This window comes from Vidua macroura, chromosome 9 (genome assembly GCF_024509145.1).
Source record: "Vidua macroura isolate BioBank_ID:100142 chromosome 9, ASM2450914v1, whole genome shotgun sequence".
NCBI classification, from domain to species: Eukaryota; Metazoa; Chordata; class Aves; order Passeriformes; family Viduidae; genus Vidua; species Vidua macroura.
Window position 1 is genome coordinate 15035842 of NC_071579.1, and position 17284 is coordinate 15053125.

Consider the following 17284-nt stretch of genomic DNA (forward strand, 5'->3'; position numbering starts at 1 on the left):
TAAAAGGCAAAATTCTTCATAGCATCAGACTATCCCAAGGACATTCTTTGGTCCCACAGAAGTTAAAAAACAATGATTAATTAAACACCATTCCTAAAAGTATTTTCAATTATTACCCTTCAAAATTGTCAGCAAGAATCTCAAAAAGGGGCACTAGTGGAAAGTGCTAACAAAGAATGCCAGCAATGATAGCAAGGGATAAAGCTGTGCAAGTCCTAAGCCCAATAGTGTATTTGCAGCCGTAATATTAAACAAATATCTACATTGTGAGTAGCATATATCAGTATTTGATTTTTGAAGTAGTTCTTATATAAAATATTTTGTTTGTTGTTGTTCAGTATAATACAGCTGTTGTTTATCCAAAGCTTTCTTTCTGTGACATCTGTAACTTTTTTTGGGAGGGTGAAGAGGAGGGAGACTATATCTATTGTTTCATATGTGAGGTAAAAAACAGAAGAAAAAAATATTGCCTCTGATCATTCACTTGAAACCAACTCATTTTGTCCACTAGTAATTTTCTCCTTCTATCAAAAAACATTAACACACATTGAATATTGGCCAGTTTACAGAATGAAAGATTTCTGAAACCTTATTTTATCACAGGTGAGGATGTAGTAGATGAATGAGTGAAGATGCATGCAGGCTAGACCATCTATTTGATTGTAATCAAATCAGTTTTTAACTGATTACTTAGCACACATGGATCTCATTTTTTGAAAAGTTCAGACAAATTACAAAGCCACAGCAAATAGCTGTGGAACAAAATTCTTGGTCTGCAGTCTCCACTGTACTTTGATTTGCCATTCTGATTTAAGCAATTAAAACCTTTTAAAAACTAAAAATAAGAAGAGTTTATATTATCAATAAATTATCAAGTAACACTGTTTAGGATTTGTATGAAACTATTTAGAAATGTTATCTACGTTGTCAATATGATCAATTAGTATTAAAAATCTTTGTCACTAGCTTTATTTTAGTTGCCAACAACTACAGATAACAGGCATTTGTTTTCTTCAACATATTAATGAAAACATACAAATATTATATACCTTCTTTCTAGCCTTTTGAGGCCTTTTCCTCAATGAAGTTAAAATACAACTTATCACATTATTTATTCCCTCTCAGCTTATCCTTTTGTGTGACTTCTGAAATGCAAATTGCTAATGCTATTTTCATAGTAGGTAAACTGAAGCTATACTAAAAATATATTATCAACTTCTGTGAAAACCACAGGCATTAGTAATCATCTTAATGCAGGTAAGCAAAACTGACCAAGAACTGGGTTATGGACCTGTTATGAACCCTTTTCATGCCGCTATCAAGTAATCACCATCTACTTGTACTGACTAGTTCCTGTCCTTCCTCATATGGCTTTGGGGGAGGCAGCAGATTAACAGCTCTGCTTAACAGCGCACAAAGCTACAAGAGCTACATCATAAAGTTACATTTATTGAAGTGGAGCATTGACTTCACCCAGAAGGAAACCAAGGTATGTTTGGTTTAGAATTAGTGCAGATTTAAGCACTAAGACCAACAAGATTTACATCCTGTCAATAAAACTCAAGCCACAAAATTGTGTTGAACCTAAATCTCACTTTTGACATATGGATTACAGTATACTCTTAGAAAGCCAACAACACAAAGTTGCACCCAAGTTTTGTACAAGTTTGCAGCATATAAAAGTGTAACATAAGCAAAAGGAAGAAGTGAGTTCTTACTGCATTTTCTGTTGGCAATCTCATGATATACATATAAAAGATCAGCTACAGCAAGAATTTTTACAGCAATGCCACATGTCCATCTCATGGTATTCTTTTTGAGCATGGAAAAGAACCTGAAGAACAGCACACTAAACTCAAAATGGAGCTCCACTCTTTCATGGGGAAATATGCCTTCTGGGAATCACATGAGAATAAGGCACAGCAGAAACTCAGCATATGCTGAAGACATCTTTATCAACATTACAGAAAAATTCTATATTAAACAGAAGGAAATAAGCATTAAGATTAAAAAAATTAGAAGGAAGGTTCCTGTTCTCGTTCTGCCATACTTAACACATCAGAGTTTGCCAACCTCCATGACTCTCTGAACTTCTAAGTCTTCCCATGCTTCTCCTTTATGTATCTGAATAAATACAGCTATAAATTGTATGCACAAGCAATCCATTCTGGTTTTTGGTATTTTTCCATCCTTTGTCCTCTTATTTATTACATCATTTATATTTTGTGCCTTTTTACACAGTAAGCAGCCCAGAATGAGAATCCTGTTCTTCCATATTCAAACAATCACCATTCCCATTTTGACAATTATCCTAATGACTAAGGCACCAACAGTACTATGGAGTCTTTTTTCAAGTTCTGTAAAAACAGCAAAAAGTCAACTAGAAAAAGATGAAAAATAACAACAACAACAAAATCCCTGTACTAACCATCCCCATTTGACAGAGGATGAAGCGTTAACAATATACCAATCTCACCCAACTGGCCAGGAGCAGAGTAAGAAAATGTACCCAACTCCCTTAAGTCTCTTTTGAAACAATGAATGTTTTTACACAAGAAAAAGCCAACATGATATAAAATCTCTACTGTTCATCAAAATAAACATGAGTGACTTCACCAATGCTGAAAATCTTTCACAGCTGCAATGCAAGTCAATCAGGTTATGTACCATTTATTTTTTACTGCTTAGGAAAACAATGTATGTATGGAGGTCTACCAAAGGAGAACAAATCAAAATATTTAATTAGTTATTGTGACTGTCATCTTCATAATTTTTTTAGAAATTATTTTCAATATACATGGAAGTGAGCGATTAAAATTAAAATGTTAGAAAACTGTAGTTTTGCAGACAAAAATCTGAAGTATCTAAGTGATTTTCAGGTCTAATGTAGTAGATCATAAAGTCCACTTAAGTCACTTGGATAACTGTAGAAAGTACAGTAACCCCAATTAAATACATCCATAGTCATGCAATGATGCAAACATCCACAGAGTGTCATTTCACCATGCCAAGCAAATTAAACCTGTTAATTTGATGCATGCTCTAAGTATTATCTATCCAAGGAAATAGATTAGTAAGCTTGAGACTAGAAATCAACTTCTCAAGATTCAGGAAAATGTCAAAACTAGAGTTATACAAGAAAAGGCATTTGGCATTTTATAGCTCATGAATTTTTACTCTCTCCTCTCCTAAATCCCTAATATTGTGGGTCTCATTAATAAGCAGCTTTATTTTGCTTTTGTCTACTTACTACTCATACTGCAGCCCCATGTCTATGCTCTAGTCATTACAGGCTGACAAAAGAATTACTAACTGCCTCAAGGGTGTTCCTACAGCACTCATCTCCATGGTGTCAAACTTCTACATGAACATTCATCCACCTTCCCAATCGAAGCATGAAATGAAAGATTGCAATTTTTAAATTATGGGAAGTTAAAGAGATAGAAGAAAATTAACTTTAGCTAGTTCTTTTTTCTAAGACTTTAGATTCTTACAGTATATTTTTACTTCCCAAAACTTTTGCTGTAGCTACAAGTGATACTGGAAATGTAAAGTCAAGTGCTCTGGAATTTGGGGGAATTGATTTTGTGTACTTTACAACTAGATATGAAATGTATCCCTCAAGTAACCTGATTTCAGAAAACTGGCAAATGCAGTGCAACATTCAGTAGCCCTAGCTACAATATTTACCTCTTCCTGGGTTCACATCATTCACTAAGTGCCTTCTATCTTTCGTAACAGAGCAGAGGCCCCACTTTCCAAGAGTAACTCAAACTTACTTCAGTTTGGCCCAGACTGTACAAAAAAGCATGAAATTTATGTTGTTCTTACATTTTCTTCAGAACAAAAATGGGAAGTTATCCAAGAAAGAAAAAAGAAAAAGACTAAGTGGGAAGAACAATGATCACAACATAATAAATCAGCTTGTATAAAAAATAATGATTCTATATCTGAGTGCTATTACATTTTAAAGAGTGAAAGGTGTTCTCCCCAAAAACCAATTTGACAGGAGTAGGAGTATGCATTGATTATTTTGGTAATAGTCAGAAGATAGATATAGCTGTACCTTTTTCAGAGAATTTCACCAACTTCTGATGAACTCAAAGGCTGACAGGATACTCAGAACTCTTATGACTAGAAGTGCAACTACAGATTTTTTCTTTTATTCATGGAAACTACAGGTAGCACCATAGAGTTTGGGTATGTTAAGCAAAGAGCATAATCTTTCCCCTTTGAAGGAAACCAGCAAAATGTTAGTTTCATAACCTGATATTACAAATAACCATTAGCATGAAGAAATCATGCAAATCATGTTAAGTCTCTCTTACAAATCAGATGGGAAGGTGGGCAAGGTGGCCATAGACAGGAACATATGGAAGAGGGAAGGACAGATTTTGGGATACAAGCTGAACTAACTTGACTTTTTCTAGTACTTTGTGCATTTGTCATTTTGTCATGCAAGTTTTCATTCATTTTTTGCAGTAAAAAAAATTATATTGTCTAAAGACAATATAATTACATTACTACAATTCAGATCACAATATAGACTGAATCGTGAATAGGCCTTTGGACACTATTGTAATTTAAGTTGTTAGAAGGATTAATGAATATTTTCATGAAGGGGCTTTGCAAAACAGAAGAAGAATGTCAACATCATACCTAGAAGAGAGGTCTCCTTGGCAAATGCTGCAGCAATAGCTGGGTCCAGTGTTGGCTGTCCGTCGCCAGATGGAAGGTCAGGACGAGTGTAGTCCCTGCTTTTATCATTGTTGTACTTGACATTCAAATTCACCAATTTGGAAAAATCAATTCGTAGGGTACAGCAAGCATTATAAATATTTTGACCGTCTAAGGCCTGAAAAAAAGATCACAGTTTATTTAAAAGACACACAATACCAGTTGGTTGCACAAGTTTGGGATTTTTGGTTGCTTTATTTTAAACAAGGTCTAGCTTAAAACCAAATAAATGCATTAACCTCTCAACATGATGCCAGGAAGCTCAATGTTCCCTTCTTACCTAGAGACTGTTTTTATGCACCAAAGTGGCAAGGGACATTTTAACACTGTCAAGCTTAAATTTTGTCTGTCGAATACTGCTAATTAACCTGCATTCCATAGCACAGCTTAAAATCAGACATAATGCCAAATAGATTGATCAAAGAAAAAAAAATAAAAAAAACCAAGAAGAATCTTACATGGAAAATTGACTAAGAAAAAAAAAATCTAGACTTCACTACCATGTTAGACAGTCATCTGTTAAAGCATAATACATACATTATTTCTGCATGCTTTCCTTCTCACCTTAAAGGTAGTTAGTTAGCACCAAAAGTGAGAGAAAACCAACTTTTACTGCTAACCTGATGTTACTAATGCTCTTTTTTAGAAGTCCCATTTTCACAATTAATTGGTACTTCTGAAAGAATGTGTATTAATGTGACAACTAATAACTATGAAAACACTTTTTAAAAAATCCAACATATATAAACACACATATATATGTGTGTTTCCTCCATCTCCCTTATCCATCAGGCAAGTCAATACCTGGATTTGAGTCCATTTACATTTTGGACATATCTTCCTTTCTGTCAAAGCACTACCAGTTAAATATGGGAGATTTAAAAATATAGAAACTTTAGTAATAAAGGTAGTTTAATTCTTAGGGAATGCTAGGAAGAGATGATGCAGCTCATCTTAAAAATTAGCATTCAATCAATTATGTTGATCATTATGTTAAATATAATGCTACCATATAAATATATATATAAAAATATATATGCAGATATATATATATATATATATATATATATATATATATATATATATATATACACACTGAAAAAAACAAATAAAGCAAATTTTCGAATACACACATTAGATCTTTTATTTCAGTGTTTGGACTGAAATGTACCACTTCTGGACCTGAGCTAGCTCTTGCAGTTATCAGGGTTACATCTGCAGTGTTCTTGCCAACACATCCAGGTTCTGGTAGGGCTTACTATTTTGAGCTAAGTGCTGCACAAACCTTGTGCCTGCTATTTTCAAACAGTGATGCATCTGGAAGCTGAACATCTTGCAGACACCCCTTTGCTAGCAAGGCTGTCCCCACAAAGCATTATCACACCTGACATCTCCAGGGCTCACAAAACCTCTTGAAAGAACTACCACCATTAGCAGTCAACGTAAAAGAATGTGTAAGTCAATGTAATTATTTTGCAATAGCTTGGAAGTTCTAAAAACATATAGAACAGAAAACTTAACTGGAAAATCTAAGCATTGTATCAACAAATAGCACATAAAGAGAAACTCCTATGTTTGAAATTCAGCGTAAAAATGCTTTATACAATATTTCAAAAGCAAAATTTACTGTTATTCACAGAACACAAGCTTACTAAATTAATTAATTCTGTATTGTTGGGGTGGTGGTGGGCACAACCATTACAGCATATACCACTTGCTAGCTCTTTTATACATGGTGACAAAGCACAATCCAAGACTCCTGTTGGTATTTGGGAAAATAATACTTGAACACTTACACCTAAAAAAGTTTACATTGAGAATCTGCCATCACTTTTAGAAGACTTCTTACCTTCTAAAATCCACTATGATATGGACTAGAGGAAGGTCCAAATTATCCAGCCAGAGTCTACTTACTGTCAAATACAATGCCACTGCCCAGCAAGGGAACACTCAATCCCATGATGAAGAAACCAGGTATGAACAAGACTGAAAGGCTGCATTGTTTAGCTTTGTCTGAATCACAAGACCCAATAAGATTCATACTTTACCTCTGTGTGGAGTCTGTAGAACTACTGACTTGTGGCTTGCAGAAAGCTGCTAAGTTGATGAAAATATTTTATACTTAAGTAGTAAACCAAGATATATCTGTGTTTGTAGTTGAAGAGGAGCCAGTGTTTTAAGGGAGCCATATAAGTAACTAAAACTTCTACTGAAACAGCAAAAACTCCTCTTTCTGCCAAAATCAAAGTGACCAAAAATACATATAAAAGGTACTGCACAAGAGAAATCCCTTGTAGTTGGGAGGCAGATGGGCTGAAAGAACATCCTGAACCAGAAAGGAAGGAGATGCACTCTTAATAAGCACTGTAGTCAAACTCTAGGAAAGGATTCAAGCATCAGAATAAAAAAAAAAATCCCCTCACCCCAACCATCTCTACCAGCAGCATCAGGCACCCCTAACAATGCAAGAAAGATTCTCACCAACCAGCATTTTTATCAAGATTAATTGTTCGTATCTAAAGTCACAAATGTGAATGTGTCCTGAGCTCTTGGCAAAAGAATGTACAACAAACCCTCAAACACTGTTCCTCTCAGACATCCTGAAAAACATGACACCAGCTATTCACTGCTAGTGAATGTACATACAAACATCATCTCCAAGAACTCTAGTTACTGCTAATAAACTTTTCTTCCTAGTATTTATTTCACATCTGATACCATACCACACCACACATGGGCCAAACCAAGGAGATCAAGAATCATGAGACCTTCTACAAATGTGAGTACCATTCTTCATCTTGCTTGTATCAGCAAACCCAAAAAAAGAAACCCAAGATTTTAGAAGGGCATAAGAGCTAAAGGCATAAAAAAACCCCAAACCCAAGGAAGCAACACTTATAATACACACTCCAGCTCAAATAAATACCTCAAAGTAACTAAAGGTCATATGGTAAGTATCTCTTGGGAGAGATATGTCCCAAGTGCATCCTACAGATCTGTGCATCTAAATGAAAGTAATTTCTTTAGAGATAACTACCTTAGAGACAAGAAGTTTCTGTGGCTAAGAAGTGTATGTAAATACATTCTGTTCTCAAAAATTAACATATTTTATGTGTAAAGGACCTGTTATTGCACTTCCTGGGCTTTCTGATACAATGCAATCCAGCACTCTCCTGTTTACCTGAACACTACTTATCATTTCTGAGTATAAATTGTGCTCTTTAGAACTAAAGATGTCCAGAATAGCCCTGCAGCTCAGTATCCTATCTGAAGATGTCCATTCTTCCATTCTGCCATAACTACCTGAAGTGCCTGTTACATATCTGAGGGCAATGCAGACTGGCAGAAATCTTTTGCAGACTGCTACCAGCACAGAGCTACCCTGCAGTTGTGAGTCAAAACAACTGGAAAGATGACATGTGCAGTTAAACCTCACTGGAATCTTTGAATTATGTGCAGGCCTAGGAAGGATCAATTGGCCAACTGTAACAGAACCTCTAGTGATATTTTTAACCTGTGCTGGGTCAAAATGACCAGCATGCACTGTATATGAGCCTCAGTTGATTGTCTGTAGATGAGTCATTAGTAACTGTTAATATCCATGATTTGGCAAGAATACTTTCAGTACATTTGAACGAAGGCAAGTGCTCTGAATTAGCCAGCTTCTCAGTCAGAAATACCAGCACTCTCATCTCATGGTATACCAAACTACTGGTGTTCAAATATTTAAGTGTGGTGCTTATGCTAAGAGTATTCATCATTTACAATGAAAATGGGCTATTATTAACACTGAGATTTCTCCATATGCGTACAGACATCTCCAGACAAAGCCTTCATTAGCAGAAGCACAGCAGTTCACTGTGCTCTACTCTTGCCCATTCTCAGTTACATCCTCCACTCCTGGCTAGACTGTTGCATCATACAGAACCTGAAGCTCCCAGTCTTCACCCAAGGAACCCTTAATGATCCAACCTGAGGGTGGTGATGAAACAAGTATTGGCGGAGCCACTATCTACTTTCACAGGAAATGAGTTTCTTACAAAACAAGTGGAGCAGGAATGAGGTTTTTCACTAGCTATCACTTGAGTTTTTCAAATTGTTCTTTAACTTCCTTAATAAGTCTTCAATTTCTATTAAGGCCATATTCTGATTTCCTGGGAAGAGGACCACCGTAAAATTAAATTTCCCCATTATCTTCTACAGTAACTTGGATGGAAAACAAATTGAAAACCTTACTCATTTACCAAGTGTTTGATCTTGAACTCCATGCAACATAATTGCAGCCACCATATCATCTTGCTTCTACATCCAGATGTGTTTAAGCTGAAGGGGTGTTTTTCCTATCACCTGACTATTTCTTTCCTTTAGGTATTTTTGTTCTGGTGGCACTTCATGTTTTATCACAGTGGCTTAACCATAAGAACTCTATTTTACTCTGTTTAGTTTGTGAGGGTAGTGGGGAAATCAAACCTTCCTTCCAATTTAGCATCCTTTAGTAATTGCAGTACTTGTACTACTCGTAACATTTTGTATATTTATGCATAGATTGGTTAAAAAATGAAACTATAAACTTAAGACCATTTCAATTTGAGAATAAGGCCCCAGGCTCTGACAATGACTGTACATAAAGCTTATTTAATGAAGTTATTCACACACACGCTACAAGTGAACAGGTACCCTAATCAAAACACGCAAAACTGGAGGAAGAAATACATGCTTTTTTTAACACCAATAGAGTCACACAAGCTAGTATCAGTTTGGCTGAAGTCAACAACGGCAAAAGATTCTTAGATTCCTTTCTCACTTTTACATACCTCATCCTTTCATTTGTAACTTCTTTATAATATAGACCTAGAATTACACTGATCATTTTCATATCACTACAGTCCATTTCGCAGATGTCATTTTTCCATTAAATTTCCTGATAATATACATTACTCAAAATATGGGGTCAAAAGATTTAACACTTGATGGCACACTTTGCATCAGAAAAGCACTTTAAAAGCAGCAGTAACATCTACTACTGAAAAATGGCTTTCCAAACACAAGTCAAGCCTGAATTACAACCTTCTGTAACAAATACATTTAGAATCTATCGAATATTTCAAATATAAATCTAAATGTCTACAATTGATTTCTGCAGAACTTGTAGGTTATGATGTAGTTTCTGTACCACTGTTTTAAACCTGCAAGGTCAATCCCATCCATACAAATTCTTATGTAGTATAGTGATATATTTGCATCTCTCTCTACTCTGGGGCATGATCTAATATTTGATATTGTTTCAACTATGAAAAGGACATCGCTAATTTAAATTGTGTTCCAGATCTACAGGTATTTCCAGACTGCTTTTCTGGAGTGGATTATCTTAAAGTGGACCACCATAAATCAAGCTGCAAATTGTCTCTTCTGTCTTGTTTTCCTCAATAGCATGAAAACTTAAACTCTGCTTTTTGAAAATATGTTCAATTTCTTTGTGATTCCCTGTCTTGACCATCTCACAGTTCTTAAATCAATGCCCAGTCTTTCATTTGGTGATAGGGACAAAAATGACCACCCTCCACCACTTAACAAAGTCTTTATTTCAATACATCCCTCATTCTCTACAACAGAAAATTAAGCCCATTTTTTGTCTTTTCTCTACCAAGAGGAAAATTTGCCAACTTAGCCTGAGGTGTGAGCTTTTCAATTTTGTGAAGTTCTCAGCTAGTCTGTCATCTACAGGCAATAAGCACTTTCTATGCTGCCAAGCAACACTTAACCAGCACATCAATTTTAATCAGCCTTCCTCAAACTCAGACTGCATGTGAAGGTTTGAAAATACAAATTAATTCCATTTATCTCTTGAAAATTATAATAATAATAATAAAAATCTCACCTTCCCCTTTGGTTCACCTTTTCTACTGCCACAAATGTGAACATATGCCATTCAATTAATTCAAACCATCTGGTCTAGATGACATGCTGTTGATCTTTGCCATAATTTATCCATAGGCTCTCTCCTGCTATAATAAATAAAACCAGCTACCTGTTCTTGCCTCTCCTACCCAATATAGGAGAGTTTCCTATAAAACAAAAGCAAGATCCTGCTCACCCATCACTGCTGCAAAGCTTCTTCACAGTCTGGTCACGGGAATAAATTGTACTCTCTCTTCTGGGCATTTATGGTTACAAATAAGTTTAGATATTTTTTCTTTTTAGGATACTGTAACTAAATAATTTCACAGATCTGTAACTAATCCACAAATCACATCTTTGTACAGATGCTTAAAGGTACCTGCCAACAACAATCCAATAGGGTTACTAAATTTGCTGCTTACAGTGAATTAATTATGCATCACCATGACATCCTACATTCTTACTTCTGGTTGACATTTTTACTATTGCAGTCTTGCGTATTATTTCATCTCTGTGCAGTCTTACTATAATATTTGTTCATACAAATGTCTAAAATATTTTAGACACAGTATCCATAAACATACTATCATTAAACACTGATTTCACATGGTATAACAACTAACTTCTACTTTTTTTTTTTTAATCTCAAAGAGTTCACACACATGGTAGAGGAGTACAACACATTGTTATGGCAGTACTCTGTTACATCAACATTTTACTAATACTGAGAGTACAGGAAGATCTCAAGCCTTAAAAGAGAACTATACTTACTTGTTTTGCTTGCTGTGCGTTTACTGGATCACCAAACTGCAGTAAAGCTTGAAACTGGTTATTCTTTGTGAATGTGATTATCTTCAATACAGCACCAAATTTAGAGAATATCTGCCAAAAACATTGTACAGTTTTACACATCTGTTTCTCCCAATCATAGCTCAAGTTAAAGTGAAATTTGACTTACCTGATGAAGAACATCCAGGGTTACTGGATAGTACATGTTGTCAATAATTATTCTAAGTACTGGACTCTGAGCTGGAGTCACTGCACTCTCACTAACAGTGGTCCCACTAATGGGAGCATTTGATGCCTGCACAGCCGTCACTGCCTGAAGAACAGCTTGGGCCCGCTTTAAAAAAAATAGGACAGAAGAGAGATTTTCTTAATATTAATTAGAAATATTAATATAGTTAACTCCAGAAACACAAAATAGTCCACTTATTTAAAACTCAGAGCTACAGACATAACACAGTGTTAAGTGCAATGCAGTCTGACTCTGTGAGAAGAGCCAACAAAAATGAAAACAGCAATGAATCCTTATGTCACATTAAGGAGGGGCTTCAAGCGGCACCAATATCAATCTTTCTAGAAGAAAGCTTATTGTTCTACTAGTAAGGATAAAGACAGTGAGGATTTTGTAGGTTTCAAGATTCTTTCCTTTACAGGAAATAAAACTAAACTAACCCACAAACTAACCAAGAAAAACCCCAACCCTATAGAAAGCAGAAGTACTGATCTTACATTCAGAAGATTGTATCTCAGCTAACATTTCAATTATGTAGAAAGTTCTAATAGGAAGGGCTAAGCTAACATGTCCAAACTTCTCAGTTTTAACACAATGAAATAATACACAAGACTAACAAATGTCAGAAAGTAGTATCCAGAGAGGTAAACAAACTGGTGTCTGTTATCCACCCTCTTTTATAAAAAGAAAAACAAAATCCTCTCCACATATGGGTTTTTTTTTGTTTTTAAAGACAAGTAGGATTTTAGAAATTCAAAGGTAACCACATGATACCACAAAAACACACATCTATGTAACTACTGCCACTGCCAAAACTGACAGTATCAGAAAGATTAATTTCTTTTTCTGAGAAAGAAAAAAGTGCAGAAAAAAGGGATTCCATTTAATACTTTCATTACATTATGAAGCAAAACAATACAAAACAAGAGAGACAAGTGAGCATGCCAGGTAAAAATAATAACCATCATATGAGTGCATACTGCGTATTTTAAAGGCATTAGAGATATTATACAATTCCATGTCTTACAACTTACATGATACTCCTCATACTGAAACCAATCAATGAATAAAGAAAGTGGGGGGGGGAAAAAAAGACCTAGTGAAAACCAGTTGGGAAAACAAAATTTACCTCTACAGTTAACATTAATTACTGTAATTGGGTAAAAATGTCTTTTGATTACACTTCTTTTCCCAAATGCATGAAACACACAACTTTCAAGATAGCCACATACTGGGCTGAGTTGCATAATTATTTCCTACTCTTTCTATAAGCACATATCAATTAAATATCAGTCCTTACAGTGACTGGAAAAATTTAAACTGTATAACCCAACAAACTACAACTCCTGAAGTCAATTTTAACATATGACCATTGTCAGCACTATCTATATATACTTATACACCATTTTTCATTTCATTAAAATTAATGTGAGTACATGAAGGACTACAGGACTAAACAATGGTAAATATTAAAATTCTTATGAGTATTTTGTCAAACAAGCTCAAAATAACATCTAGCATCATACTTAAGTAGCCAATTTGAAGACATTTAAGTAGTATGTAACACTTTTTTCTTACTTTTGAAAAATTGAAACTAACTTCAAAAGATCAGATACACTACCCAAAGTGCTTTTATTCCTAAATGTTGCAGTGTCTGTACAGAAGGACTAAACCCATGAATTTATAACAGGCTAATGATTAAAAAGAAGCACAGTTAGGGGTCATTCTATTCTCAATTCCCCTACATCTAGATAATGCACTAAGAGATACGTCTTGTATATCAGAGTTTAAATGCTCTTCTGTGTTCTAATGTCTCACAGGAAAAGAATTTTCATAGAATTATAAAACTGAAATGAAAATTAAAAATAGTCCCTTTCCAAACTGTTTATTCAGAACCAGCTCATTCTGAGTATATAAGTAAAAATAATCTCTGAAACTACTATTACTGAGCAGTTCAGAATGACACAGCTTAATAGAACCTTTCCAGCCAAGGCCTGGCTTTTTAAAGTACCCCATGGTTAAATAATTTTTCCTGTCTTCTTTTTAACTAAGATACTTGCACATTTCTCCAATTTTTTATTCTATCTTGCTAGTTATATATACTAACATTCAAACATCTTCACATCTTCCTGCCTGAACATCCAGAAAAAGACGATTTCAAATGAATCTGGGTTGATGAGAAAAAATTTTAATCTGATTTGAAAGCTTAGTATTTTGTTTCCATATTATGTATCCATAAAAATGCCAGACTACAAGCAATATCTGCACTATCTCTATTTTACTAATACTTATTTTGCTATCTTTATTTTTTACAGAAAACAGAATGTTCAAGCATCTTTGTTTTTTAGAATGCTTCATGAGATAATTACAGAATGCTTACTGCCAAGTAACTATTTCTATTATTCAGTTATAAATTAAACTTTAATTAAAATTAAGTTCTGGAAGACTTGGAATATAGGTTAAGATGGGGTAGTAATATGCATGGTGGCATAAAAGCTGCTGAAAAGTCAGCACATCCTACAGGTTGAAAAGGTGAACATGTGAAGCACCAGATGAGAATCAGCAGGGAAACCAGAGGACAACATAAGACAACACTTCTTAAGGCAGTATGTCCATCCACTACAAGTGAAGACAGAATTCATCCCCTACTCTAGCTGAGGGAAATTAAGGTGTTTATTTTTCTTTGTAACTGACATTTGAGAGGGTGGGTAATATCTATAAAAATAAATAAAAGTATTTTAAGGAACAAGACTATTTAGCAAGACCAACAGGAAAATCAACACTATACTTGATCTGAACCAAAATATCTTTCAATAGATTACCCTGAAATTGCTTTCAAAGGCAATAGCTATAATTTTACTATTTACATGCCCTAATAGAGGACACAATTACCAGAAACTAATTTGGCACTTACGCTGTTTTTTGTATCATCAAAAATGCAAGATACGAAATTAATCTTAAAATAACCATCAGACTTCTGGTAGGTTTGAGTCTCTTATCTCTCTATAGTTTGTATGGATTGGTCACCACGTTACTTTTGCTAATTCTTCAAGTCTACTAAAAACAGACATATGTATCTGTATTTGTTGTGAAATAGGTCCTGGAGAGGCAAGTGCAAAGTGGTATTTTGTTATTAAATACATTCACCTCTAGAGTGATCATTATGGTATTATTGTCCATTAAAAGCAGATCACAAGCTGAGGTTACCTGCGCTACTGGAGTGATCATCCAAAGCACTGAAACTTAGGCACTGGCATTAGCCATTACCACTAGGGGAATTCAAATTGGAATTGGAATCTCAGCTGTCAGAACAAGAAAGGTAATTCTACCATCCTACAGTCTATAAACTAAGACAAAAACTTTGAAGTTATTTAGAACTTTTAAGTAACTATTAAAAACACACTTCTGAACCTTTGCCTTTTGACATTAAGGACACATTAAGAAAATTTATTGTAATGGAAAGTTCACAGAGAAAGCAAATCCCTTACAGTGCCACAAAATGGAACAATCATAGGTAAGACTACAGGAGTGAACAAATCCAAATGATTCAAACATATGGCACATGAGCCAAGAACATGTGCCATGCCTCATCTTCTACTGTCTGCATTTGTAATACTACTGAGCAGTAAATTTACCTGGTTAAGTGTGTTATCAGTCTTTAGTTCTTTATGATTGGAATACTGGATATAAATGGGTTGGTTCCGAAGATGAGGTGTCACAGCAGAGTAGTAATTAACCATAGTGATAGCTGCTTCTTCTGTGGCAAGTTCCAAAAATGCCTGTAATTAAAAGAGGTCATTTTCAGTATTTACAAAGCAGGCAATCTTCTTATTAGCCGTACATAAAAAACCAAAGGGTTTTAACAAACTGATATCAGTATTCAGAAAATGTCATTCTACACATACCAACTTTATTTGCTAAGCTACTTAGCTCCAAAAATTCATCTGTGAAGATGCAAAAATAAATATTTATCTTCCAACTAACTTTTTGCTTTATGTAGCTGCCAACCATCCCCTGTTTCTTCTCAAAATTTACTAAAAGATGGTGTAAATTCATTAAAAAGAAATAAAGGAACAAAAGGTCTTTTTTTCTAGAATACTTACTGCTTTATGACTTACTTCAATAGCATTTTAACAATATTTTTTGAAATCAGACAGTAAGCATATCAAAAAAATGGAAAGAAACAAATTACCTGGTTTTTCCCTTTCAGCATCAGGATGTTGGTTACTTTACCAAAAGGTAAACCTAAAGCAATAACTTCTGTTTCTGTCACTTCCCCAGGCAATTTCCTGATATGAAGAACACGAGAAGGAGCCCCATCCATTTTATCATCACCTTTGAATTTCTTGTTGTCATTACCATTGGCTGAAAGACATATTCAGACTCTATTTGAAAAGTTTACTGATATTATTAACGCTTTATTAAAAATGCTTTTCATGATAAACATTAAATTAATTTTAAGTGAGCCATCTCATTTGGTTTAAGTCAAATTCAAGGCTTCAGAACAAATTCTGCAGAGACAAATGCTAGTTTCATGAAAGGTGGACTGTTCAAGACTAAGTCATCTGACAGAGACCACAGCAAATCCTTTACGCCTCACTTTCAGTGAAGCATCTCATATACTAACATGGAATAACATATTAATCATGTTTAACAAGGGCTCACATAAGAACTCCAACATACATTAAAGTACAAACAGTTAGTGACTACCCAGAGATTTTTTGAAAGAAATAAAATGGTGGTGAACCATTAACAGATACCAAAGTTTTCCTAAGAACTGCCTGTACTAAGGAATTGGACACAAAAAGTAGAAAAGTAACAAAGGAAGACAGGAAGCATCATTAATGCTGGGAAAGATCAGAGCAGAGAAAGGGGACGACCCAGAGGACTGACATCACAAAAGGCTGATGAAACCAACATTTAAGGTAGAAAAATGTCCATTCTGAACTATGAGCTCACTCATAAAAAAGAAAAAACAACTAATAACACAATGCCGTCAACACAGATAGGGATGAGGGAAGATCCAGATAAATTTCCCTAAAAGAATCAGGGGAGCATTAACATCAATGTACAAAACACCAGAAAAACTATTTAGAATACTCTCCAGAATTCTTGAAAAGAATTACAGCAAAATTCCAGCTGGAGTTCCTTTTGCTTGATATGCAGCTAACCAGTTGAATGGAAGAAATCTTGCATTTGAAAGAAGGCCAGAAAAAAATTATTTACTTTGGTTAAAAATATGTCAGTGGAGTAAACATCAGAGTCAAGAGCTAAAGAACAACACTGTCATAAGATATAATAATAATTAATTCATCAGTGCTGGAAATCAGCATGCACTTAGATATCAGTGACAAGGCTTCCCTTTCTTCTACCAAAAAAGATGTTTAGATTTATCTAAATACAAAATTCAAAATATCTTATTAGTTAAAAACAGTATGCCTTAGAGGCACATCATGCAGTAACTCCATACCCACAACCTGTACCACTAACATCAACCCTCCTCCAAAAAAATTTTCCATGACTAAGCTTTTAAAAAGTTCTTGCACCAAAGAACACAAAGTGTTTTCCACCTTACTACAGCAGACAAAACAACAAAAACCTAACATTCAAGACTGGTCAAAATTCAGCTAG

General features: G+C 34.8%; 1 protein-coding gene across 6 annotated transcripts in view; it reads right to left on the bottom strand.

The window, feature by feature from the left end:
• PTBP2 (polypyrimidine tract binding protein 2) overlaps positions 1-17284 on the bottom strand; it is a 48518-nt gene that overhangs the window by 7525 nt on the left and 23709 nt on the right. For all 6 annotated transcript variants that reach the window (XM_053984730.1, XM_053984729.1, XM_053984728.1 and 3 more), the window contains 5 exons: positions 15846-16018; positions 15289-15432; positions 11594-11758; positions 11407-11517; positions 4660-4855 (listed from right to left, as the gene is read on the bottom strand). In XM_053984730.1, the coding sequence (XP_053840705.1) occupies positions 4660-4855; positions 11407-11517; positions 11594-11758; positions 15289-15432; positions 15846-16018 (789 nt within the window). The remainder of the gene's footprint in view (positions 1-4659; positions 4856-11406; positions 11518-11593; positions 11759-15288; positions 15433-15845; positions 16019-17284) is intronic.